General features: G+C 40.0%; 7 protein-coding genes across 13 annotated transcripts in view; 5 read left to right on the forward strand and 2 right to left on the reverse strand.

Moving 5' to 3' along the window:
* Positions 1-2519, forward strand: part of LOC126747490 (LIM/homeobox protein Lhx2-like) — a 40528-nt gene extending 38009 nt beyond the window's left edge. For all 4 annotated transcript variants that reach the window (XM_050456166.1, XM_050456167.1, XM_050456165.1 and 1 more), the window contains 3 exons: positions 1298-1406; positions 1465-1594; positions 1655-2519. In XM_050456166.1, coding sequence (XP_050312123.1) covers positions 1298-1406; positions 1465-1594; positions 1655-1873 — 458 coding nt within the window. In that variant the 3' untranslated portion in view covers positions 1874-2519. The remainder of the gene's footprint in view (positions 1-1297; positions 1407-1464; positions 1595-1654) is intronic.
* Positions 2520-2667: 148 nt separating this feature from the next.
* On the forward strand, positions 2668-5061 carry LOC126747485 (CWF19-like protein 2 homolog). The gene is made up of 4 exons (XM_050456154.1): positions 2668-2790; positions 2847-3271; positions 3418-4332; positions 4652-5061. Exons 1-4 carry the CDS (start codon positions 2788-2790, stop codon positions 5028-5030), a joined length of 1722 nt encoding a protein of 573 aa, XP_050312111.1. The 5' UTR covers positions 2668-2787; the 3' UTR covers positions 5031-5061.
* Positions 5062-5163: 102 nt separating this feature from the next.
* Positions 5164-6279, forward strand: LOC126747493 (uncharacterized). Its single transcript, XM_050456172.1, has 7 exons — positions 5164-5346; positions 5398-5568; positions 5692-5730; positions 5784-5913; positions 5966-6022; positions 6072-6142; positions 6198-6279. Exons 1-7 carry the CDS (start codon positions 5311-5313, stop codon positions 6219-6221), a joined length of 528 nt encoding a protein of 175 aa, XP_050312129.1. The 5' UTR covers positions 5164-5310; the 3' UTR covers positions 6222-6279.
* A 59-nt stretch (positions 6280-6338) lies between these two features.
* Positions 6339-7436, forward strand: LOC126747495 (40S ribosomal protein S24). The gene is made up of 3 exons (XM_050456174.1): positions 6339-6489; positions 6875-7267; positions 7329-7436. Exons 1-3 carry the CDS (start codon positions 6487-6489, stop codon positions 7329-7331), a joined length of 399 nt encoding a protein of 132 aa, XP_050312131.1. The 5' UTR covers positions 6339-6486; the 3' UTR covers positions 7332-7436.
* Positions 7437-7482: 46 nt separating this feature from the next.
* Positions 7483-15006, reverse strand: LOC126747488 (BAG family molecular chaperone regulator 3). 4 transcript variants are annotated; one of them, XM_050456159.1, is made up of 8 exons: positions 14794-15006; positions 14581-14680; positions 14429-14524; positions 14138-14289; positions 13847-14056; positions 13399-13655; positions 8046-8424; positions 7483-7993 (listed from the first exon to the last, which is right to left on the reverse strand). In XM_050456159.1, exons 1-8 carry the CDS (start codon positions 14859-14861, stop codon positions 7819-7821), a joined length of 1437 nt encoding a protein of 478 aa, XP_050312116.1. In that variant the 5' UTR covers positions 14862-15006; the 3' UTR covers positions 7483-7818. The 4 variants fall into 4 exon arrangements, with proteins under 4 accessions (XP_050312116.1, XP_050312117.1, XP_050312119.1 ...); XM_050456160.1 differs by lacking the exon at positions 14429-14524; XM_050456162.1 differs by lacking the exon at positions 13847-14056 and having other exon boundaries at positions 14794-15004.
* A 210-nt stretch (positions 15007-15216) lies between these two features.
* LOC126747489 (ADP-ribosylation factor GTPase-activating protein 1) lies at positions 15217-17511 on the forward strand. The gene is made up of 8 exons (XM_050456163.1): positions 15217-15470; positions 15651-15818; positions 15879-15992; positions 16053-16415; positions 16474-16596; positions 16648-16707; positions 16785-16966; positions 17025-17511. The coding sequence occupies exons 1-8, from the start codon at positions 15411-15413 to the stop codon at positions 17260-17262; spliced, it is 1308 nt and encodes a 435-aa protein (XP_050312120.1). The 5' UTR covers positions 15217-15410; the 3' UTR covers positions 17263-17511.
* A 2146-nt stretch (positions 17512-19657) lies between these two features.
* LOC126747255 (ubiquitin carboxyl-terminal hydrolase 10) lies at positions 19658-24899 on the reverse strand. Its single transcript, XM_050455781.1, has 6 exons — positions 24732-24899; positions 23755-24505; positions 22989-23695; positions 20131-20359; positions 19907-20070; positions 19658-19843 (listed from the first exon to the last, which is right to left on the reverse strand). The coding sequence occupies exons 1-6, from the start codon at positions 24747-24749 to the stop codon at positions 19754-19756; spliced, it is 1959 nt and encodes a 652-aa protein (XP_050311738.1). The 5' UTR covers positions 24750-24899; the 3' UTR covers positions 19658-19753.
* Positions 24900-25103: the final 204 nt, after the last annotated feature.

A 25103-nucleotide genomic window follows, 5' to 3' on the forward strand; every position in this document is an offset into this window, starting at 1 on the left:
TTAACGCATATTTAAGTAGACGTGGTTAAGAAGTAAAAAATTGATTTTTCTTTAAAAAAAAAACCCGATTTCACGCTTCGTCGAAACCGAAAAATAAAAAATAATTAAAAAAAAATCCCAAGAAGCGAACTCGCGGTTGTAGAAGCGGTCGTTCTTCGAGCCGGTATCGATCCGATATATCGACTACTCCCGGTCGGTAATTTATTGGGTCGTCGATTCGGTGGGTGGCCAAACCGAAACGGTTGACAGTTGAAAAGTGCCTTTAGATCACCCATTGGATAAGTCCCATCCGGTAGCCCATTGGGCTTAAGTAACGTTATGGCCGCTCCGGAATTTCGGTTTACTCCTCCTGAGACCCGTCCTCGCTGTATATTTCGAATAGTTTTATCGCGTCGCGGTTAATTAGTAGTCACACCTGCGTCCAATTAAGACCTTTTCAGGTCATAACTTTCGAATCTCTAGGATTTCATGATGGAATTCCTCGAGAATTACCATTGGCAGCTCATCAAAAGAGTTCGGGGAGGTCCAGCATAAAACTTCTTTCATTTTTAGCAAGCAATTAACCCTCAAAAAATTCCACAAACAAATATAAACATTTATCCTAAAAGAAACCCACACTTTTCCCATGATAAACCCATAGATAACACGAGTCAAAGCGGTACCGCCCCTACACCTTTCGTAACTAAATCAATCCGGTTGGCACCTGTCTTTAAAAGACATAAAATAGTAGCCCCGTTTACCTTATCGGCCCTAACGATCGGCCCCTTTTGAAAACGTCTTCATTTTCCCAATTATTAAGGGCGAAAGGGTGGCAGCGGTCCCGCATGGGGCCCTCGGGGCTCCATGTTTGTGCCACTCGAACACGTACATCAGATACGCTCCGATAAAATAGAGGGGCACTCGGGGCGATAAGCCCGCACTAGACCGGGGCTCCCCATTTAGGAGAGCCCTTCAGGATTCCCGGGAAATATCATTAATTTCGATGGAAATCCTCGCATAAAATGTGGAAAAAAAAATTAATAAACGGTCCGGTGTATATACATGCAGTAAAAGTTTCTGTGTTTGTTTCGAGGGTATTGTTTTTAGTTTTCTTTTATGCGAAGGCCCTTTTGTTGTTTTGTAGGGTTTTATTGTGGATATCACTTTTTATTGTTGGCTCCCCCTATACGCACCCCCTGTATCGCTTTGAGTAACATATAAAAGTCTATACTGAACCTTCTGGTATTATTTTATCAAAGGGGTGAAAGAAATTGTAACATACAGGGTGAATTTGTAATTGAAATCTTGTTCAATGCAGAAATGCTGCACCAAGGCGACCTCTCCTCCTCAATGGAGTCCCTCTCGTACGACTCCTCGGTGACCTCACCAGGTTCCAGCAACGGCCAGCAAAACCAACGCACCAAACGGTAATTTAAGCCCCAATAAACCCTCAAACTCCGTCTAACTCCCCAATTAATCCCTCAGGATGCGCACCTCCTTCAAGCACCACCAACTCAGGACGATGAAGACCTACTTCGCCATCAACCAAAACCCCGATGCGAAAGACTTGAAGCAGTTGGCCCAAAAAACCGGACTCTCAAAGCGGGTTCTTCAGGTGATAATCCTTGGAGTCCTGTGACGTGATAGTTGACTAATAAGGGATTTTTTCTTTTAGGTGTGGTTCCAGAATGCACGCGCCAAGTGGCGCAGGAACCTAATGCGCCAGGAGGGTACCCAGGGGGCGCAGTCGCAGTCGGGCGCGGTGACAGGTGCCTCGCCCACCGGATCCTCCATTATGGAGGCGAGCATGTCCCATCAGGGAGGCCTCGACGACCTGCACCACCATTTGCACAGCCAGAACTCCCAGACTCTCGCGTTTAGTGATATTTACTAGTGACGACAAAGTCCGTTTTGTACCGAGAAATGTTCCTTTTTAGTATTATAGTTAGTTTAAGTTTCTGATGAGGTGTCTGTCCTTAAAGTAGTCTTCTGGGGTGGAACTATCAAAGTTGTCGTTTACTAGGTGCTGTCAAACCAGGAAAGAGAGGGCGCATGACATTGATCTGTCAAGTCGAAGACCGAAGAGGCCTAATTTACGGAAAGCCACTCAAGAAATAAATTTTTCCTGACAGGCAGAAGAAGCAAGCAAAGGTTTTATGTTAATATCTACTTACTAATTGCTGTCAAGGACAAATTGTTATGATTATTGTAATTTTAGACCCAACAAGAGTGTTTTTTACGCCACATGTATATATTATTTTATAGTGCAATATTTGGTTTTAACGGATCTCTTTAATATAATATGTACGTCTTTAGTTCGAACTTAAATAGGTGTAGATGGATTAGGTTGGACCTACAACAGGCCACACTGTATAAATATTAGTTTTGTGAAGAAGGATTTTAAATTATTTTTTCTTAATAAAAAACAAAAAAAAATTAGTGTTTTTCAATTAGTTTTACATTTTTTGGTAGCATAATATGGCGCCATTTTAAAAGCTTGCACTTCGCAATTTTCAAGAAATAATTGAGTCACACACTAGAACAACCAAGGGGACGTAAATAAATTAAATTTAGTATTAATAAATAAACTAATTAATGTACGATGAGTTCAATTACATTTAAAATCAATAACTTTAAAATAGGTGAGCGCCCTCTCGACGATACCTCTGTAACTAAATATGCCTTCACCCAACCTCTTCTTCATCTAGTCTTCTTGGTTTGACAGTTTGCTCTTTTAGGTTATGTCATTGTTGTCGCTGTTAGGTTATGTTTTGTATTTGTTTACTTTTTGTATTAAATAAAACATAAATGGTAAGGTACAGGAGGCCTATAACGTTCTGTAATCCTAAATTTAACACTCTTTTAAGGGAAAACACAAGAAAAAATCTAAAAAACACAAGAGGCATCACTCAAGTTCCTCCTCAGATGAATGGGTGGAAGCAGACCAAATTAAGGAAAAATCGAGGGCTAGCAGCCCCAGCGGAAAGTCTGAACATAGAAAACACAAAAGAGCCTCTAAAGAGCGAAGCCCTAGTAGCCCCAAAGATGTAGACACCCCAAAAAAGCCTAAAATTCAGGATAAAGATGATGACTCTTGGTTAAACTTTGCAACATACTCAAACGAGGAAAGGAAGAAGCAGAGGGAAGATGCCAAGAAAGATGAGAAAGAGAAACAACAGTATGATCCCAGAAATTGCCCCAGAGAACTAAACCCATATTGGAAAGACGGGGGTGACGGTTTGCCCAAGTTCCGGAAGCCAAAGGATGATGATTCTGATGACGGTGCTTACAGGTTAGTGTTTATTTATTTATTTTAATTGGGTGCAGAGAAATAATAAAGTTGATATAATTTGTTTTATTACTTATGACCTCTTGAAGCAAATCAAACACTACTTTTATTAAGTATCACCAACATGTTGTTTAATTTCTTTATTAAAGCTACAAAAGACAAAAACCTCACACATCCTCCTCATCAGGTTGGAGAAAACCCATTAAATCTGACTCTAAACTCACTCAGTCTGACTCGACTCACCCTCCTGACTCATCTTACAATACTCCTGACTCATCTCAGATGACTGAGAAAGAACTGAACCTGTTGGCCGGTAAATTGGTCAAAGCAGAAATAATGGGTAACGAAAAACTGGTCCAAGAGCTAAAAGCCAAACTGGAAAAGGGCCGGGAGGCCTTGGCCACCTCAAAAACAAACGAGGAGGGGGTGATCTTGACACAAACTGATCGTCAGGGTCATTCGAAGCCCTTGACCCTTCAGCACAACTACGACGATGGATTCGCCCATAGAAAAGAGCGCAAAAAGGCCTCGAACACCCACGACAACAATGAGAGAGTCAGATATTTCGCTGATGACGACAAATATTCTTTAAGAGACATGTTCGAGAGCGAGAAACTAAGCACAACAGACGACCAGGACAGGGAGTTCATGAAAATCGCCTCGACGGTCCGCAAAAACGACGATATGGACGATTTCTTCGCCGATTCGGCTCGAAGGACCAAATCTGACCGTAAATCCGACCAATCGAAACACGCCAAGGCGGTGAACGACCATAAAAAACTCTCCGGCACTTTGGACAACTGTTCCAGGTGCATCCAATCAGACGTTATGCCCAAACACCTCATCGTCGACATGAAAGACTACGTGTACTTGGGGCTGCCTCCTCACGAGCCCCTCACGGAGGGCCACTGCCTCATTGTCCCCATAAGACACGCGCAAAGCGTCACTCAACTGGACGAGAACGAGTGGAGCGAGATGAAGGACGTGAGGAGGCAGCTCGTGAGGCTGTTTGAGGCCCGGGCGGAGGACGTGGTCTTCTTTGAGGTGGCTGCTGGGTTTCACAGGTGAGTCTTTGTTTTGCTTTTTGGCGGGAGTTTTTAAATCGGTTGTCGGTGTGATGCACCCTCTGGTGGGAGAGTTTTAAAGTTTTTTTGGGTTGTTTTATTGCAGTAGTGAGTATCTAAAGATGAGGTTTGTAGTATGTTGCTTGGTAAATAGCTGAAATTGAGCTTAGAGTTGTTGGGAATTTGTTTAAATAATTTGTAGCCAAAGTTTTTGAAGTTTAAATAGTTAGGTTGGTTTTTGGGTGCCTCCCATTCGTACGTTTTGACAGATGGTACTTTTAAGCTTCTCGATTCAGCAGTAGAGGTCGCATATATTTAGGTATCCTCACATGGTGCTAGAGTGCGTGCCTTTGCCGAAATCCGAGGCCGAATTGGCGCCGATTTATTTCAAAAAAGCGATCGACGAGTCGGAAACTGAATGGGCGCAAAACAAGAAACTCGTCTCGCTAAAAGGCAGGGACGTGCGCAGGGCGATTCCCAAAGGATTACCGTACTTCTCCGTCAGTTTCGGGATGGAGGAGGGATTCGCCCACGTGATCGAGGACGAGCGAATGTTTCCCGCGAATTTCGCCCAAGAAATCATCGGGGGGATGTTGGATTTGCACCACAGCAAGTGGAGGAAACCCGCGAGGGAGAAGTTCGACGTCCAGAGCAAGAGGGTGTTGGAGTTCTCGCGACGCTGGAACGATTCTAAATAATTTTAAAAATAAATGGGATTATTGTAGTAAATGTTGTTTTTGTGCAAATGTATAAAGTGAAACCTTCAGTCCTGTCTCTAGAATTTCTTTTTCCGGAGGTCCTCCAGTAGCTTTTGTGCATACACTATCAGTTAAATTAAGCGGAAATTACAAACCAACAATTCCCGTAACAAATTACACAAATTTTTATCGACAAATCGCTAATTAATGTCCCCATACCGTGACGAAGGCCATCAAAATCCTCCCGAAGCATCCGCAGTATAACTTTACATTTATAACGATGCAGTCAATAATATTTTTTGCAACATTTATCGCCGTAAGTACTTGAGAAATTTAAACGAAAAGGCGCCAAAAATTCGAATTTTAGCTGGCCGCGGCCGCCTGCGACCGCTCCCCCAAACTGGTGGGGGCGGAGGACCTCTGCTGGTCCAGCAAAGTGAAAATCGTCGACCGGGTCCAGTATACCGCCAAGAGCGTTTTGAATTTCGCCAAGGAGAAACTGGGACTCGGCTCTGAGGAACAATTTAATCCTCAACAAGTAACTGTCTTATTTAGCGCCGCCATCTATTCGTCATAATTCAACTAATAAGAGCACAACATAACCCATCAGCACTTTCCTATGCGTGTTCTACTTGTTGCTATAAATAACTCTCGTTTTCAGTGCGACTACTACGAATGTATATTCGCCGAAATGAACATGGTAGTAAGCATTTGCACACATTGGAAATGGTTTATTTAAAAGTGAATTTTCAGCTTAACCATAACGGTTTTCCCAACGAGGAAAAACTGGTCGAATTTATCGACAATAACGTGATTTACACGCACGCGAAGGCTCAGTACGAGAGGCTGAAGCTGTGCCAAGAAGCATTGGCATACAGCATTAGTAAGCGCCCCTTAAACGCATCATTAACGTTTGACGAAAATTTTGATTTTAGGTGAAAATAAACCGTTTTTGGGGGCGCCATTAGGCAGTGATGCCAGCCCTATTTCAGGTGAGTCCTCGTAAATACTCTCGTTCAATTAATAATTCTTAATTTACAGTGGACATTATACAACCCAAGTGCGAAATCCTGCAAGAGTTTATGAAGTGTTTGGCTTTAAATGGGACTGATGTAAGTTCCTTGACATAATTAAGCAGCTTTAATTAATTTTTCTTTTTTTTTTTAGTGTGTGGTGTTTAAATATCCTTGAAGGGGCAGCGTTTTATGTGTTTTTTTTTAAAAATAAATAAATGTTTTCTGTGTTTAAATCTCCGCTTTATTGACATTTACTTACTTACTTATTATTAGTATTGTAAAGTGAAGCGCCCTCTAGTTTATGTTTACGGTACTGCGCCGCGCGAGGTGCATATCCCGTGGTTCAGTGTTCGCCGGTGACATTGACACTTGTCAAGTTAACCTCGAATGCCAATTGTCAACGTCAAACTCTTTCGCGTAGTGAATATTTCCCGTACAAAATGGTAGGTAAACAAAATCCGGAAAATTTAAGGAAATCCCGCTTATTTCCCGGGATTTTATTCAGGAAAATCGTTCAGGGGAGTTTCGGCCGCGACGTGCATAGAAAATTTTTCTGAAACTTCGAGTGTTTTAGTGATTTTTTAGCGATTGTTTACATCCTGTTTCGGCCAATGTTATGAATCTGTTGTGGACCCTCTGAGGAGATTTTCTCAGTGTTTAATTGATTTAGCTTGTTGGGGCGGCCCTACAGGCTCCCTTTAAGCCCCAATAAGTATTATTAAATTAATTAAAATTCTTCAGAACCCTTATTTGGTTGCCAAAACTTTACCTGAACATCTAACCTAACCTAGACTTGTTTAAGTTATTTTAACCCTTTTTTTTTTTTAGACGGAAGGTACTGCCACAATCCGCACCAGGAAATTCATGACCAACCGACTGTTATGTCGGAAACAAATGGTCGTAGACGTTCTGCACCCCGGCCAACCCTCGGTAAAGAAAACCGACATCAGAGAAAAGTTGGCTAAAATGTACAAAGTCACCCCGGACGTCATATTCGTCTTTGGCTTCAGAACGAACTTCGGTGGCGGCAAATCTACCGGTTTCGCCCTGATTTATGACACCCTGGACTTTGCCAAGAAGTTCGAGCCAAAGCACAGGCTGCAAAGGCACGGACTCTATGAAAAGAAACAACAGACTAGAAAACAGAGGAAAGAGAGGAAGAACAGGATGAAGAAGGTCAGGGGCACGAAGAAGAGCAAAGTGGGGGCCGCAGCCAAAAAGGTAAGTGATAATTGTGTGTTTTTAGGTTAGGAACTAAAGATTTTTTTTTGTTTCTTTGCAGTAATTGATATGTAAATTCTGGCACTTATTGGACAGTCGGAGTGGGAATATTGTGCCGGTGTTTATGTATTTTTTATATCTCTTAAATATATTTAAGTTTGACTAAGGAGTTTCTTGATTTTTTTTCCTTTAGGGTGTAAATGATAGACAGTGAATGCGTTAAGTATCATATTTATTGACTCTAAAGTGGACATTTAAAGCACAAAAAACTGTATACAAAGGGCCCCTGTTACATTTTTTTTTTTATGGGGCCCTCTTGCATATTACAAGCCGTAAACACTACACAACATTTAAAAGCGATTGCAATATAATAATAGGTGCTCTCTTTAAAACTTTGACACAAAAATATAATTTATTTTAGAAAAATATAAGTCGATTGATCAGAGTTTCCTTGGGACGGCCCTAATTTATATAAACTGCATAAAATAAAAACTACACGACTAGAATGCAAACTATTATATTTAAATAGTGTCCCATCGTCCTCCCGGGCGCTATTTGACGAGATTCTCCCCGAAACGTCCTCCGGGACCCTTCCGGAGATCCGCATTGGGCCCACAAGGGGCGTAAGCCTTTTGGCACAACAGCCCCTTGTTGGGACCCTTGGCGAAGCCCTGAGGGCCCTTCTGGAGAGCCCCGTTTGATCCTTGCCATTGAATATAGTTCTCCCTGAAAAAAAATGAATAAATTTGTCAGTGAAAACATTTGCCTTGGGACTTACAGGAGTAACTTCTCGTTGGGGCCCTTGCACAGTTTCGCGTCGTGGCCCAAGGTGTCGCCGATGTTCGCGGACCTGTAGGCCCCCCGTTCGACCCCCAACACCCTCTTGAAACCGTCGAGTTCGTCCTTTTTCTCGGTTTTCAAGAGGGATTTGATCGATTGACGGCTCTGGCTGACGGGCAACAACAATGGGGCCGGGGGGGGACTCGCCGCGGCGGGCGCTTCTTTGGGGGGTTTTTGTTGCGCGCTTGCCACGTCCTCCTGTTTCATTATAGTGAGGATTTGACGGGCCCTGTCTTCGTTGAAATTCACACTTTCCAGGGCGATGGAGATGAGGTGTTCCGGCACATCGGCGTATTGCTCTTGCAGCTTCTTTTTCACTGAAAATTCACTCTCGTAACAAGGAGGGGGAGGATTGTTTTGGTTAGGACTAAACTTAATATCTTAACTTTAACTGTTTGTATATGTTACCGCTCTATAACAGATTGGGGGTTGTTAAATTTTTATAATGCGGTGGAGAACTTTGATTGGGACTTCATAGGCAATACTAGTGATGTTGATATCTGGTGGTGTGTAATTTACTGACCAAGAATAAAAGCGTGCTACCAAAGCTATTTACAGACAGAAACTGTTCAAACTTAATATCTAATAGCAGTATATGTATCACAGCCTGCTACCAAAAAACAATTTGAAGTATCACCCCTCTAAGGGGTAGTTTATTCTTGTCAATTTCTGATAAAAACGTGCTACCAAAACTATTTACCGTCGAAAACTATCCAAAATCGATAACGGATGTTACTATACATATAAGTGCTTGCTACCAAAAAATAATTGAAATAGCAACCCTCTAAGAGGTAGTTTTGTTCGGTGGGATGCTACTGATGCTAGACTGTTTAGCGGCAGTTAGGCGTTCAGGGGAAGCCCTCATACTATTTTAGGTGACACTAGCTAGTTGTTAGAGAAAGAAGAGTACTAGATTACTAAATAATAATATAATCAATAAATTCAATATGTAAATGGGAGTATATGAGAGGATAGCGAGAGGGCTTTTTTTTTAAGTTTTATTCTCGGTGAGTACATTTTAACCTCTTATCTTTTACAGAGTCAGTAAATTCTTTATTCTTGTATTTTATTTAATGTTATCGAGAAACCCAACATTATCCCATTTTTGATGAGTGAAAGAAAGAATTGCATTGCGAAAGCCCTTAAGAGACTCTCAAGTAAGTTTTGTATTCAAATTTAAATAAATTTTAAAATATGAACAAAACCGGTCCAGTTTTACTTTATGTACTTTAACTCAAAAAGACAGACTTTACAATCGACATTTGGTGTGTAAAGTAAGCTCTTTACGCAGGTTAGTAAAAAACTTTATTTTTACTATTCATAGACGTCCTAAAAAAATCTGTAAGATACCAACAGGTTTAACGCGAAAAATGCCCCAGAATACTGCGGCTGCCACTGTTTTGTTTCTAACAAGAAAATGAACACCTGCAACTTTTTTTCACCCGAATTTTCTTTTCGATGTCGGTCGATTAGGATGCGGTGCGTTGTCAGTTTTTATGGTTTTTTTATTGCTAAATTTTGCCTGGATAAACCCGATAAACAATACATTCCTTGTTCATTATATCGTTACATCTCTAACATAGTGTTAAATATTTAGAGAAGCTTCTTCCATCAGTCCCATCCCAGAAGAACGATCGATGGAGAGGCAAACATCTTTTCCCAGCGATGGTGACGAGTCAGATTTTGAGGAAATGGCTTCAGATTTGAATGTTACAAGAACATTTAAATTTGAGAATAATAAACAGTGCATCATCTACGGTAGACAGATATATCCTAAGGATTTAGAATGTCTTGTGAAAGATGAAGGAGGTGTAAACTTCAAAGACCTTTATTTGTCAGATGTGATAATTGATGTTTATTTAGCTTTTCTAGTAAACGAAAAAAATATAAAAGCATCGGTTGATATCTTTCCAGTGGAAAGATATTTAGTTAATTTCGGTTTTTTGTTTTGATAGTGGTGCTGAAAAAGTTCAATACTATACTATGCTTAAATAGTATAAGAAGTGATATAGTATATCGCAATGAAATTATCTTCATCATGGACGTACTACAGTTCGTTCATCAACAAAAGCACATAAGTTTATCCGAAAATTGGAATCTCTACCGGCCAACAGATTTACCTGTTCAGTATAACTCATATGACTGTGACGCTTATGTCATTCTTCTGTCTGAATTTAGCATACCATCAATCTCGAGAAATCAACAATTACAGAATTCACATTAAAAAACAACTGACTGATTTATTTTACACTAGAACTTCAAATTTCCGTACCTTTGCTTATGATAAAAATATAGTAGAGAAAGGTACAGCAGGCTTTAAAGGAAACATTATCATAAAGGAAAACAACCAACTACCTCACCTAAGCGGAAAATCTCTGACGACATCATTACAATTTCTACAGTGTGTATCAGTTAATTATTGGGATGAGGATACGGCCGGTTTCTGTCATATTGGTGCAGCCAAGTGTTCCAATATTTTTGAAGAGATGATCTTGTGTATGAAATGCTATCATTGGTACCACCACAACTGCATAGGACTTCAACAAAAGCCCAAACAACTTATCTGTTCAATATTCCAGGATTCATAAACATAATTAGTTAGTTTTAATACTCGCATAACAAATAAAATACATATTATACCAGGAAATGTTAATATATTATAAATTATAATTATCTCTGAGCGAGGCTTATTTAATGTGTATTCCACTGAAGTCAAAATCAGCGAATACCGCCAGGCGCTCAGCTGCTTCTAAGTGGTTTGATGAGTCTCTCAGAGAGATGAGAGAACGGCTCTGTTTCTTAAGACGGGCTAGTCAACAATACTCCAATTTGATATCAAGTGATACTATCCGCACCTACCGTATCAAATACCGGCTTGAAATTCAGACAAGGAGGAGAAAAGTCAATGACAACTTCATTAGCCAGTCAAGTAACCCTGTCCGGGCAATGTGGAGGGTAATTACAGCTCTGAACCCTAGCGTAAAGGAATCGGAGCTGAGTGATATTAATGCCAGCCATTTTAATGAATCTTTCGTGAATGTTCCTGCCAAACTAAAAGAGACTCTTCCTCTGCCTCCCAAAAATCCTTTAGCTTATTTGACTGGCCCTTGCGGACCCGGCTTTTCCTTTGCCGAAGTTACTTTCATCCAGGTCCGTCAGGTGATTGATGGCATGAAGAATAGTGCAAGCAATGATCCATATGATTTGAATATCAGACTCATAAAGACTATTAAGAATTTAATTATTGTTCCCCTGACCAAACTAATCAACCTGGCTATCTTTGAGGGCACATTTCCATCCTGTCTTAAAATTGCTAAGGTCATTCCTATTCACAAAAAGGGTTCAAAAGTGGATGTTGAAAACTACCGTCCCATTTCTCTGGTGCCTATCATCGGAAAGATTTTTGAGTCTTTACTCAAGACTCAAATAGAGGAGTATTTTGAACAAAACTCTTTATTTTATGTGAACCAACATGGGTTTAGAAAGAAACACTCCACCACTGGTGCGGTCCAGAACCTGTGTGACGTGGTGCTTGACAGATTTGAAAGTGCTCTGTACTCCCAAGCTTCATTTTACGATTTATCTAGGGCTTTTGATTGTGTGGAGCATAATATTCTTCTTCAAAAGCTCAACCACTACAAATTTTGTTCGAGAAGTCTGTCACTGCTACAGTCCTACTTGAGTGACCGAAGTCAGTTTGTTTGTTTTGGGAGATGTAGGTCTCAGAGTTTGTCGATTGAGCATGGAGTGCCTCAGGGATCCGTTCTCGGGCCTATCCTGTTTCTTATATTTATAATAATAATAATAATAATAATAAGCCTTTATTTCCAACAGGCAACTTGCCCAATAACAGGAAACAGTTGCAAAACAATGAAAAATATAGTTAAAAAAAAAAAACACACACAAACAAACCTAAAAGAATGAAAAGAAAAGAAAAAGAGTAAAGTAAATTCACATTCTCAAAAGTTATCCAAAGAATTAGAACAAATAACTATTAATATGATATAAAAACCCAATTATAAAAGTTTAACAAGATAATCACATATTCAACAAAATTAAATTAAATTAACTGCAATATACCTACTAACTATAACTTAAACACATGGGTCTTAATCCCAAGAGTAATGATCCACCAAGATATCGACAATCACATGAACCGGAGAGAAATTTATATCGCACATGTGACAGATCCGATTAAATATAGAGCATATTGTATATAGTGGCGATTTCAACAGGATGTTAGTAGAGGTATATTTGTTAATGACCTACCAACTTGTCACCCTGATTGCACTTTCTATTTGTATGCTGATGATACTAGATCCCTGTGTACTAATAGGAGTTGCGCAAACATTTCGCTCAAGGCTCAAGAATCTTGTTCTCAGTTTAGAGACTGGGCCGTTTCCAATAGATTGTGGTTAAATGAGTCCAAAACTCAAAATATAATTTTTTCCCTTCGGGACGTTGATTCCCAGCAACAATCTTTAGGTGTGTCTGTGGATTTTCTGGGTGTTAGATTGGATAGTGGTTTGACGTGGCAAGGTCACATAGATGAATTGTCAACCAAATTATCAAGGTGTACTTTCCTGATTCGCAATTTGTCTGGGTCTGTCTCCGCGGGTACTCTCAGGACAGCTTACTTTGGATATTTTCACTCTCTAATGACGTATAACTTACTAAACTGGGGTCATTCAGCGCATATGCCCAGGATTTTTGCATTGCAACGTCGATGTCTGCGAGTGATTGCGCAGATTGGATACAGGGATTGTTGTAGGGTCCACTTCAGGCTTCTGAGAGTTCTCACCTTGCCAAGTGTCTTCATACTTCTGTGCCTTGTATTCATTAGGGAAAACCTACCCAGGTTTGCGACTCATGCTAGCACTCACAGTCATGACACCAGAAACAGCGGCTCCTTGGTGGCACCATTTAGGAGACTCGAGCGTACCCGTAATGGCGTGTCTTATTATGGAATTAAGTTCTTTAATGTCCTCCGTTAAGGATTTGCCTCTTAATGCTTACAAGACAAAGGTAAAACATTTTTTAGTCACCAATGCTTTTTATTCATTTGAGGAATTCCTGAGCTTAAATTTCAGTACTATTGCATAGGCTGGGTCTCTTGACTTTTAGTGTTAAGTGTTTTTAAGCATTACTTTTTAGGCTTATATGTGTTTTATTTTTGTTCTTAGGTAAAACGAATTTTACAGTTTAATACTTTTATTTGGAGTTATATTTTTGACTGACTTGTGTAAAAGCTTTATACTTTTTGGCATGAATAAATAAATAAATAACCTTACTGGTTTGTTTGTCCTCACTGGAGGCCCGTTTGGGGGCGGGTGAGGGCGTCGCTTTTGCCGCCTCCACCGCCACTTTCGAAGTCGTCCCTTCGGTTTTCGACTCCGGTTTGGGAGTTTCCGGGGGTTTGACGGTGTCTTTTTTACTGTACCCCATCTCCCGGAGGGTGTCCGAAGTCTTCTGGATGCTGTTCTCGTTGTTTTGCAAACATTCCAGGATTACGGTCTCGTCGGCGTTCGGGAATATGGACTTCATGTACCTGTAACTGTGGCCAATTAGGGCTGGAATTGCTTTGGCAAAAAAAAAACATGAAACCAATGGGTTAATTGGGAAAAATTTGCTTGGGCCACTTTGATGGGTTCATTGCAATTTCTACCAGCGAGATATCCAAAAATAAACCAAAACTACTCAAAAGAAACCACTAAAAAAATGCCTCTACACATGCCGGACCTTAATTTCAACTTCGGAGACGAATGGGGCTTCGGGGAACTCCTCACGCCCAAAGCGAAGCCCCCCATAAGGGGGCTCCCTGTCGTCCTCGTCTGCCCCTTAACAACGATATTCCTCTGGGGTGGAGGGGTGGCGAAGGGCCCCGGGGTGGTAATCGGGTACTTTTCCACCTGGAGGGCGCTGATCACCAACGCCTCCCGGTTCAAATATCTGCGTAAACCCGACGAGGTCGTGTTAGTAAAAGCGGGAGCCAGAAAGACTACTTACTACCTACTCCCTTGTGCAACTTACTTTTTCAACAGCAGTTTTATGTGAGTTTCCGAGACTGTGGGGAACATGGCGCTGATTTTCGCCACTGCGTCCTCAGTCTCGGTGGTGAAGGTGCTGTCTTGCACTTTGGCCCCTCTTAAAGTCAAGGGGCTCCTGGTCGGGGCCTTAAGGTCCTATAATAATGTTTAGGATGTTTTTGGTTTTGAGGAGTGAATCAAACTTTACAAATAAATCTTATGAGGGGAGCAAAACAAAGCGCTTTTTACAGAGCAAAAGAAAAAAAATAATTGCGTGCCTCATCCAACCAATTACCTGTAAAGGAATTGATTTGGCATTCATCTGAAATGCCTGAATGGGAGGCGATTGGCTGGGGTAAACGTAGTTTCTCCTCACTTCCGGTGAATTGTGCTACGTATAAATGGCATTTTTGAGACCCTAAACGTTACAAATAACCAGAAAATTACCTGCAAAGGGATATACTCTGCGGCCCTCTTGGGGGTGCCCCTGTATTTCATCCTCGGGTCCTCCCAAGTGGTCATTTTCGAATGGTGGTTTATGAAGTAGCTACAATAAGATTTGTTAGGGTGGGAGGGCTCTCAAATATCGCAATAAACTGCGTGTGAGTCAAAACCAGTAAGGCTTAATTGATTAGATTAATGATAAGTAAGTTATCTTACTATTGCCCAGCTCTCTCGTCCCATTTGCAGTCCCACCCCGGTGGTAAACCGCTTTTAAAGTCTGCCATGTCAAAATAATCAAATTATTTTATTAAAAATACAATTTAAAGGGGTTTCAAATGTAATTAAAGGTCTATTTAGTGTACTTTGGCCCAGTATTGATTGTTTGCAAACAGACAGTTAACATAACCTTCAAAAGAAACGTCATTGAAGTAGAGCCGGGTCATATTTGTGCCAATGAGAGGAATGACGTCTATCGCTATATCAGCACACCTCTACCACATAAAAGCGTCAAATTGTGCGGTTCGTACTTAGGGCGTCATCTATATTTTCATATAAACTTTGAGTGGTAGCTGCCAGATGGCGCGCCCAGACGATTTGTTGACGACGAACCATAACAACAAGTCACACTGACGTTTCCGTTGACAGTTCACCTACTTCCACGTCAAAAGTGTTCAGGGGGGGTTCGTTCCCAGTTTTCCCTGAAAAATCCTTTGGAAAAACGTTAAAGGAGCCCCAAAAACATGATTTTGTAAAGTGGGAATCCCGCCCGCCCCCTTAGCACTTAATAATCCATTCAACATTCCATCGGTAAAGGGGGTTTTCACTTGGTTATAATGGCGAGCCCCAGGACCAGACGTGTTTTACAAGAATTGAAGCCCAATAATGAAAACGATGTAAGTACGACCATTCTATATGATATCTTAAGGTTTCTTTATATGAAACCCCTCGCCAATATACTAAAAGTTTAATTGAACAACCCCTTGGGAACTGTATAACATATGGGTGCCACAGGGGGAGAACTTTTAAAGAACAAAGCCCTACAGGCTTGTCACAATAACCCAATTACGTTTTAGAAATGCTTTGAGTGTGGCACCCATAACCCCCAATGGGTCTCGGTCACCTATGGCATCTGGATCTGCTTGGAGTGTTCGGGGAAGCACAGGGGTTTGGGGGTGCACTTGTCCTTTGTCCGATCAGTTACCATGGACAAGTGGAAGGATGTGGAGCTGGAGAAAATGAAGGTAGACTAGGTTGATAATATTTTAATTAAATTCATATGGCAAAAATTGAATGTGAATCAGGTGGGGGGCAACAGGAACGCTCGAGTCTTTTTCGAGGCCCAATCGGACTACGACGACACAATGTCCATACAACAAAAATACAATTCTAAAGCGGCGGCTCTGTATAGGGACAAAGTATGTCTTCTTGTGCAACTGAACTAATAAAATTCTAATGTTATTTCCTTAAAAAACCAGATCTCGACTCTTGCTCAGGGTAAAACTTGGGATGAAAAAAAATCCCCCGCTCAAACCTACAGCGGGGGCCTAATTTCTTCCTCCAGTGCATCAAACAGAAACAGCTACACCAGCTCGAACTCGTACCAATCGTACAATAACAGCGACACGTACCAGGGGGGCTATCAGAGCTACAACAGCGCCGAGTTTAAGGATCAAAAAGACCAATTTTTCGCGCGCAAACAAGCGGAAAACGCCAACAAACGCGACGACTTGCCCCCGAGCCAGGGGGGCAAGTATAGCGGTTTCGGGTACACCAGGGAGACCCCGCCCAGGAGCCAATCCCAAGAGTTCGTCGATACTGCGTTGTCGTCTCTTGCAAGCGTAATAATTTCGGTTTTATTTTAAAAAGTTCGAAAGTAGTAATGGGGGATCTTCTTAGGGCTGGTCGTTTTTGTCCACTTCGGCCACCAAAGTGGCCAGCAAGGCTACAGAAAACGTCGTTAAGTACGGAGGGATCGCCACTCAGAAGGTAGTTGATATTAGCTCGCATGTAGGCGAAAAGGTCTGTTTTGTTTAGTTTTTTTCTTTTTTTTTTTTAATTTTGCTTATTTAGGTTAAGGACGGTACTTTAATTGACGATGTTAGCACGCAAGTTAGTAGCTTGGCCAATAAGGTACAGTTTTTTTTTTTTTGTTCGGTTTATTTGGTGGTAGATTTCCTCCCTTTTGTCCCAAAAAAAAAAAATTTCAGATGGGGGAGCTGGGTAGGAAGGGTTGGAAGGAGATGGGGGGCAACAACGGGGCGCCTCCGGGGAGCGGCGGGGGGTACGGGCAGGTGGGAGGGGACAGTTTCCATTCACCAGGCGAACGCTCCTCGTTAGTGGGCAGCAACAACCCGGACGACTGGAGCACTGGGAGTCAGCAGGGGTCCAAGTAAGTGTCCTGGAAAAGGACTCGAGGTTTTTTTAGGGGTTCATTCACGGGTTTCCAGGGCTTCCACCCCGAAATCCCCCGGGAATTGGGACTCTTCCAGCTGGGGGTACCAGAACGACGAGGCATCTGGGGGTGGATATCAGTCGGATTATAGGGAATACTCGGCTAGTAACAGTATAGCGACCTCGCCCTCTGACAGCAAGACGACCAACCGTAAAAAAGAGAAGAAAGAGAGTAAAAAACCGGTCAATGATAAATGGGGCGACGACGAGTTGTGGGAGAGTTTGAATAATTAATTTGGCGCCAAACTTTTGCGTTTTTATTTTAAGCCCAATTTACTCTGTCCTGACTGACAGTGACAGCTCAAAATGGCGGACAAGGGCCCTTTTGAACTGTCATTTTTTAAGTCGAAAGTTGGGGGCAGAGGGGCGAGATGAGATTTTTTACGTGCTCACTGCGTATTAAGTTATTTATATATATATGAATATTACGTATATGAATGTTGTGTATATATTTAGATAAATAAACATATTTTTTGTCATTTATTTATTAAATTTTATTCGAAAAAATGAAGTCTGAGTGCTGAGTCCTGTTCTTCCAAAAGAGGGGGCTCTTTTGACAGTTATATGGTCGCCATTTTGAACTGTCATTTTTACGTCAAAAGTTAGAGAAAGGTAGTATATTGGCTAATGAACGCCATCTTGGTTCCTTGCTGCCATTTGTACACAATTATTTTATATTGTAAGAAAATGAATTGTTGCAAACATCGGGACTTACTAAGAAGTACCTGGTGCTACTATAAATACTTACAGTAATTGAAAAGGTTGCTTTGGTGGTTTCAATTATTGCTTAGTTAAATTTAATGGCAAATTTCTTTAAATATTCAACTTTCAACCGAGATAGTTTTAAAAGTATTGCGGCCATTTAAACGCAAGTTTCGCCCTAAAAAAGAGTGATTCTTTACAAATATTTTTATATATAAACGATTCCTGTAGGTTAAAGAGTTTTTGAGTTAGCGTCAGTTTAATGAGCCAAGGTATTAATTATTCCTCAAATGTTTGGATTAAATAAATTAGTTATTTGGTAGTTGAACAATATCTGAAATAATAAACTTTTGACAATGTAAAATCTCCTGTAATAGTATACCGAGTAAAATTTGGCAAAAAAGAAAACGCTCAGCTATAGTCTATTTCAAATAAAATTTTTTCAAATAAAATATTTCATATGCAATATAGGACGAAAATAAAGAACGCCTCATTAAAATAATGACTTTTAACAAAAAAATATACCAAGTCTAAACATTTAAATTTAATTTTTTTAAGAAGGTAGATAATTTTTTTCACTCCTCTTTACTCCTATGAATATAAGAAGTAATTTGCTTTAATAGCCAAGGTAGTAAATATTACTTTAAAGAAGAAATAAGGGTATAACTATTTCGGTCTTGTTACTGATAATATTACTTCAAAGTGTATTACTGCGTGGTAATATTTTGATGTTCCTATGTAGTCGCAAGAACTTGAAATTTAACTTTGTAATCGCGCTTACTTAAAAGTTCCCATTTAATCGTCCCACCGACCAATATTTTCTACTTTATAGTAACGACGTTGTAAAGGTAATTAGGTCAGATCGCTAAACGGTATCAGCTACCATCAGAGTTACCGCAAAGTAATAATTACTATATAGTCAAGTATTAAGTTAATATTACGTATTTCTTACTACTATTTTTTACTTGGCAACTTATAAGATATTTTTTTGGTACCAGTTACCGACATATTACTTGAATAAAGTAATATAGTCAAACAATGTTGTAGCCGTAACTAAAATTGCTAGTTGGGTTGGGTTGGATTGGTTTAGTTCCTGGGAAATTTTTCCACTTTTTTGAGGATCATTTTAACACTATTTTAGACACTTAAATGGTGTTTGTAGTCGATGAAAAGGCATTTTCTAGGAAAATGCCTTTTAAAGGAATATTTTTTTCACAGTGTAAGAAAATTACGTCAAATGCCTGGAATAAAAATTTGATTTCCTTAAGTACGAATAAAATGACATTCAATTCTTTTCTATACCTAAGAGACAGAAAATATATACAGGATGGCCTCCTCGTTCCCCGGACTTACTAGATTTTTTTTTATGGGGCCATTTAAAAACTAAAATTTATGCTAGTCAGCCAACATCGCTGGACCATTTGCGACAAAGAATAATTGATGAATGTCGTCAAATCACCCCAGAAATTTTGCAAAATGTACGGGAAAGGTTTGAACAAAACCCGTATTATTGTATGGAAGTCGAAGGCCAACATTTTGAACATTTACTTGATTGATTTTATCTTTAAGCCCTTTATTTAAAATTATACTTTTTAACATTTTTTTGTAACTTTTATTAGCCCCTGTATCGACTAGGCAAATAGTAACGATTTAAAACTTCTAAATAAGGTATCACTCGACCCCCCGTTCCATTTAAAATTTTGGGGGCCCTTGTCACCCTCGCTAGGGCTTTGCCCTCAGGGGGGCGAAACTAGCAAAAAAATTGGTCTCCCTTGAATCAAAAATTGACGGGTCCGAGGATTTTTCGCAAATGTTCTGAGGGACCCAAAATAGGCTCTTAGAAGAACTTTCTTAAAGGTATAAAAACTACTTACCTGATCCAAAATCCTAGAAAATGATCGAATTAAAAAAAAAACGAATATAGAGCTCCTTTTATACAAATATTTATTTATTAAAATAATTATAGTAATAATAGTAGAATACTTAATAATAATAATAATATAAACAACTTTAAAACCCGAAACTATCTGCTCCTGATGGTGTCGCAGCGCCTGTAAAACAACAAATAGGGCACCCGGGTCCCCTGGGGGTTCAGCACGTGCTCCTCCTGCACCTTTAAAAAAAAAATCGCCTTGACAATTGACAGTCCGCGTGGGGCCAAAGGGGCGCCACTTACCGGTTTAACCGAGGCGTCGTCGTACCGCAACCAGCTGCTGTAGCCCACGTGGAACGCGTCGGTCACGTAGTGGCCCTTGGTGGCCTCCTTGCCGTCGTGGTACACCACCGCGAACAACTTGTACTGTTTCTCCTTGGCGTTGGCGGTTTTCGAGGAAATCAGTTCTGAAGAAGAAAGAATATAGAAATTCTCTCTCTCTCTATAAAATCCTTACGGGGACTTACTGCCGTCGATCTTTAGGTCCACGGGGAACTCCAGGGCCTTCACGATCTTGGCGCAACCGCTTAACTGGTAGTCGAAACACTTGAGGTGCAACACCAGGACCACCGGGAGCTCGTCCAGCATCACCTGTTGCCACGCCTCCACTTGTTCGTTTGTCTTTGACGAGGTCAAACCTTCCAGTTCGTGTTTGGTCGTTAGGGCCTCCAGGGCTTCTTTGACGCTCTGAGACTTCTGTTATTAGAGCAAGTTTGGTGCCTTAGTAATTTTTTTTTCGCTTCATTTACCACTTTTTTGAAGATCATTTTAATTCTATTTTAGACACTTAATAGGCATTTTCTGATGAATAGTTTTTTTTTTAAATGAAGAAAATTACTTCTCCAAGAGATCAACATACAAAATTGATGAAAACAAAGAAAAACACAACATATAATCACAGGCTACACGTGTTTCGCTCTAATTAGATCAGGCCTGTAAAAACCCTCCACACTCTTCACAGCACATAAATATTCAAATTCAAATTTATTAATCATTTTGGTTATATTATAACAATTTTTAACTTAATTATATTCAATAATAATAGTTAACAGTCATTGTTTTTAACATACACCTAGATGTTGTAACATCTGTTTGTGTATGCTAAGAAATCACAAAATTTTAGTAATAATATAAAATATAACTAACCATAACTATATCTAACAACTAAACAAAAATTCTCCAATAAAATTTCCCTTCCCAAAACTATTTAAAAAAATTAAATTTATCTATATTTGAATAAATAAATTTTCTACAGACCTTACTAAAGTTTTTAATATTATTTATATTTTTTAAGCTGTTTGGTAAGATGTTATAAAATTTCGGGGACAAGTATCCTAAAAATCGTTGCCCTATAGTTTTTTTTATGTTTGGTATTTTTAGGTGTCTGTTTATATTATTTCGGGTTGTGTAGGAATGACTAACATAATTCTTGATTTTTTCTGATTTATATGTATAAATGCATGTTGACAATATGTAAATTGAGCGTATATTAAAAATTTCTTCAGAATATAATTGTTGTGTAGGAAATCTTTTTTGTTTTTTGTATATAACTTTTAAAATAAAGTTTTGTACTACATTAAGTTGTTTTAAACAATTCTTGTATAGACCTCCCCAGACAATCACCCCATACCTTAACAAGGACTCAACCAAGGATTTATAAATTAAAATTAGTAGTTTTTCATTTAAGATATTTCTCAAAATATGAAATCGATAAATAAGTTTACGGATGGTTTGTGTTAATTTTAGAATGTGTTGGTCCCATTTTAAATGTTTATCCACAATGATACCCAGATATTTAGTAAATGAAACTTCCTTGATATCAATTAATTCAAGTTTAATTTGTTGAAAGCTGGGGCGATTAGCAGCTGTTATAGAAAATGCAATATAGTTTGTTTTTTGACTATTGAGACTTAATTTAAAAGAATCCAGCCAGTTCTTGACTGTTGCTAGACCAAGTTCTGCAGTTTTTTTTGTGTCTCCCCAAGAAATTCCGTGAAACACCGCAACCGTGTCATCTGCATATGATATCAGTGACCCGTCATGAATTTTAAGATTGGTAAGAGCGTTAATATAAGTTATAAAGAGTATAGGTCCAATAACTGTTCCTTGTGGAATTCCAATTTTTATATAAGATGGTTCACTAATCTCATTATTTATTTTTAAAGACTGTTTTCTGTCCCCCAAGTAACTTTCAAAGATCCTTGACACTGGACCTCTAATACCATAAGATCTTAAAGTATCTAGCAAAAGCTCATGCGGTACAGTGTCAAAGGCCCTTGCTAGGTCCAGAAACACTGCCAAACACTTTCTATCACCATCAAAAGCCTGATTCACTCGCTTTGTTAATTCGCAGACAGCATCGGATGCGCTGAGCCCCCCAATGAAACCAAACTGATTTTGTGTTAATATGTTATTTTTTTGTAAATAGTCAATAAGTCTATCTTTCAAACATTTCTCGAAGAGCTTGGAAAAATTATTGATCACACTTATAGGACGATAGTTACCTATTTCACATTTATCACCTGATTTATATATTGGAGTGATTATTGATACTTTAAATTGAGTAGGTACTGTTCCTGTTTTAAATATTAGGTTGATAATGTGAACCAATGGTTCAATAAGGTAAATATGAAATTTTTTTATAAATTTTGAGCTAATAGTATCTATCCCAGGCGCTGAATTGTTTTTTAACGAAAAAATATGTTTAATTATTTCATTCCTATTAGTTGGTTTTAGAAACATTGAAGATACACTGTTATGATTAATTTTGAATTGTTTTTTTGGTTTTTTTATTTGGTTTTGCATATTTACTCCTACGTTTATAAAATACTGATTACAAAAGTTTGCCATGTCTTTGTTATTTGAAAATTCTTTGTTATTATTTTTTATTTTTATTATGTCATTTCCTTTAGTAGTAATTTGATTTGTAACCTCATTTATAACCTTATACATTTTGCTCATATTATTCTTAGATTCCTCAATTTTTGTTTTGTAATATTAATTTTTACATTTATTTATTATTTTATAAATAAATTTGTTTATAACTGATATTAAAAAAAAAATGTTTATTCATGTACTGTGAAATGTGTGGACAGCACCTATAAGCAAACTTGTCGGTTTTAATCCGGGTGGAAAAACTATAGGGATATTCTTGGACCTACAAAAGGCTTCTGATATTGTGTCGCACCAGATTTTACTTAAGGGGGATTGGCAAACAATTATTAAATCCTATTTAAGTCATAGACTCCAGCAAGTTAAAATAAGTCTTTTTTTTGCTCTGTAATTGGATTTTTTTTGTTGGGCAATAAATATTTAAAAAAATCACCTCGATATTCAGCTGCAAAGTGAGAAAAGGCTGCGTGTTCTCCGTGACCTGTCCCCCGGTCCTATGGATCCTCAACTTCAGGGCCCCCCCAAAGATATCGGTGATGGGGGTGCGTTCAAACTCGGTTTTCCTCAAGATGGTTCCTTTATTCTTCGTGCCCATCACTTGCCACATGTCTCCCTCCTCCTCCTGAACCGCTGCTACGACCTTCTTCTCTCCGCCACCCCCGGATTCATCCTCCACTAATTTAATCAACTCGAGCATCTCGTCGCTCAACTGGTTCAGGAGACAGCCCAAGAACTCCTCGGCGTCCTCCTGTCGCCCCTCGACCAACCCCGTTTGCAAATCCCTCAGAATTTTGTAGATCCAGGAGGCCTCGAAGGGGACGTCGGTGTTTATCGACGTCCCCTGCTCCTTTTTCGCGTCTTTTTTGCCCCCCCCGGTGCCGCGATTATTAACCCGCATGTTCGCCGGCAAATGTTTGTACTCGCGGACGAACTTGCACATGCCGTCGATCACGGGGGTCGGTTTTCTTGTCGCGTTCGAGGTTATGCTGTCCGCTAGACCGTTTAATAAATTGTAGAGGGGCGGGCAAGCGATTAAGGCCTGCAGGATCGAGTTGATGTAGCAGTAGTTGCTTTTGTTTATTAAACCGCGGGGCTGCAGGCTTATCGTACGACCGTCGAGAGTGTAGTTCATCAGAAACTCTTTGATAATTAAAAAATTATTTTTCAAGTTCGACATTTAAAAAAAAAACATGACTTACCTCCCATCCTGTAGCAATCCGGATCGACAAAACTGTTCCTCTTAGGGTTCTTAATGGGGCAAGCCTCGTTGTTGTTGGTTTCCTTCACCAGCTCGGGAAACCCCTTTCCCAAGCCATTAATTTCACTCCCGCCAGTCCCTTTGGCATTAAACAAGCTCGCCCAGGTCTTGTTGGCCCCCCAAGCGCTCTTAGGGGGCTCCACACTGGGCTGTTCTTCGACAACTTTCACTTCTTGCTGATTTTTGGGGGTAAAGGGTGGGGTGTCTGCCGACAAGGGTGATTGTGGCTTCTTTGTCTCACTCACAGGAGGGTTTTGGGTTGCTTCAGGAAAGTACCCTGGCATATCAGTGGGTTGTGGATGGGTAATGAAAATGGGCTGTGCAGGGGGCACCCCGTAGTAAACAGGAGCCTTCATGGGAAAGCTCGGGTAAGGTGTATATTCTGTACTGGGAGGGTAAGGGACAAAAGGGGCAGGGGCCGGTGGGAAATACTGAGGCATAGGGAAATACTGCTGTGGGGCATTTATGATGGCCGGCTGTTCCACTAAGCCCGTTTGAGGGTTTATTATGGGGACTGTGGGTTGAAATTGTGTCGATTCCGGAGCAACATGCTTTCTCTTCTCTCCGGTTGGTTTTTTCTCCCCAATGAACCAGGGGAACTGTGTGGGGCCCTGTATGGAGTGCAGGGTGTTGAGGACATGTTCCCTCTCGTACTCGTCCACATCGGTGAGGTCAAGGAACTCCAAACTGATCTATTTTCGTTAAATTTCTCAAGTTATTTATAGCCTATGTTTTTAAAGGTAAACAGGCCAAATCGTGCAGAAATTAATGCTTAAAACAATTAAACACTTTTCAGTACTTATGTAAGCTTTTATTAAGGAGTTGTGGCTTTTATGCTAAGGACGCTAACTGGGACAATGGGGTACCGCGTTGCAAGGTTATGTCGCGGGCAAAATGGGGCCGAAATGTGGTACTTACGTTGCTAGGCACTTCCATAACGACGATGCACTTTAAAACATTTAGGAACAATACACTTTCATGATATTAGCACTTAAACGAGTTAAAAATTAACATTTTTTGCATTAATAACAAGACCTGAGGTTTAGGTTATGCGGCTTCCGTGTTGTTCTGTCAACGTCACCGATCAGCTGTCGTAAGTCACAGTGACCACTTCCGTTAAAAACCCACCGACGTTGCCATACCCCGTATAGGCAATAGATCAAGGAACCGTGTGCAGCGTGTTGCCTATACGTTAAATTTAATATGGCTTAATTAGTGGTGAAGGCTCCTTGGGCTAAGCTGTTTGATATCCCAGAAGACCAGATCTATCTAAAGTAACTCATTTAATCC

This window comes from Anthonomus grandis, chromosome 19, assembly GCF_022605725.1.
Source record: "Anthonomus grandis grandis chromosome 19, icAntGran1.3, whole genome shotgun sequence".
Taxonomy (NCBI): domain Eukaryota; kingdom Metazoa; phylum Arthropoda; class Insecta; order Coleoptera; family Curculionidae; genus Anthonomus; species Anthonomus grandis.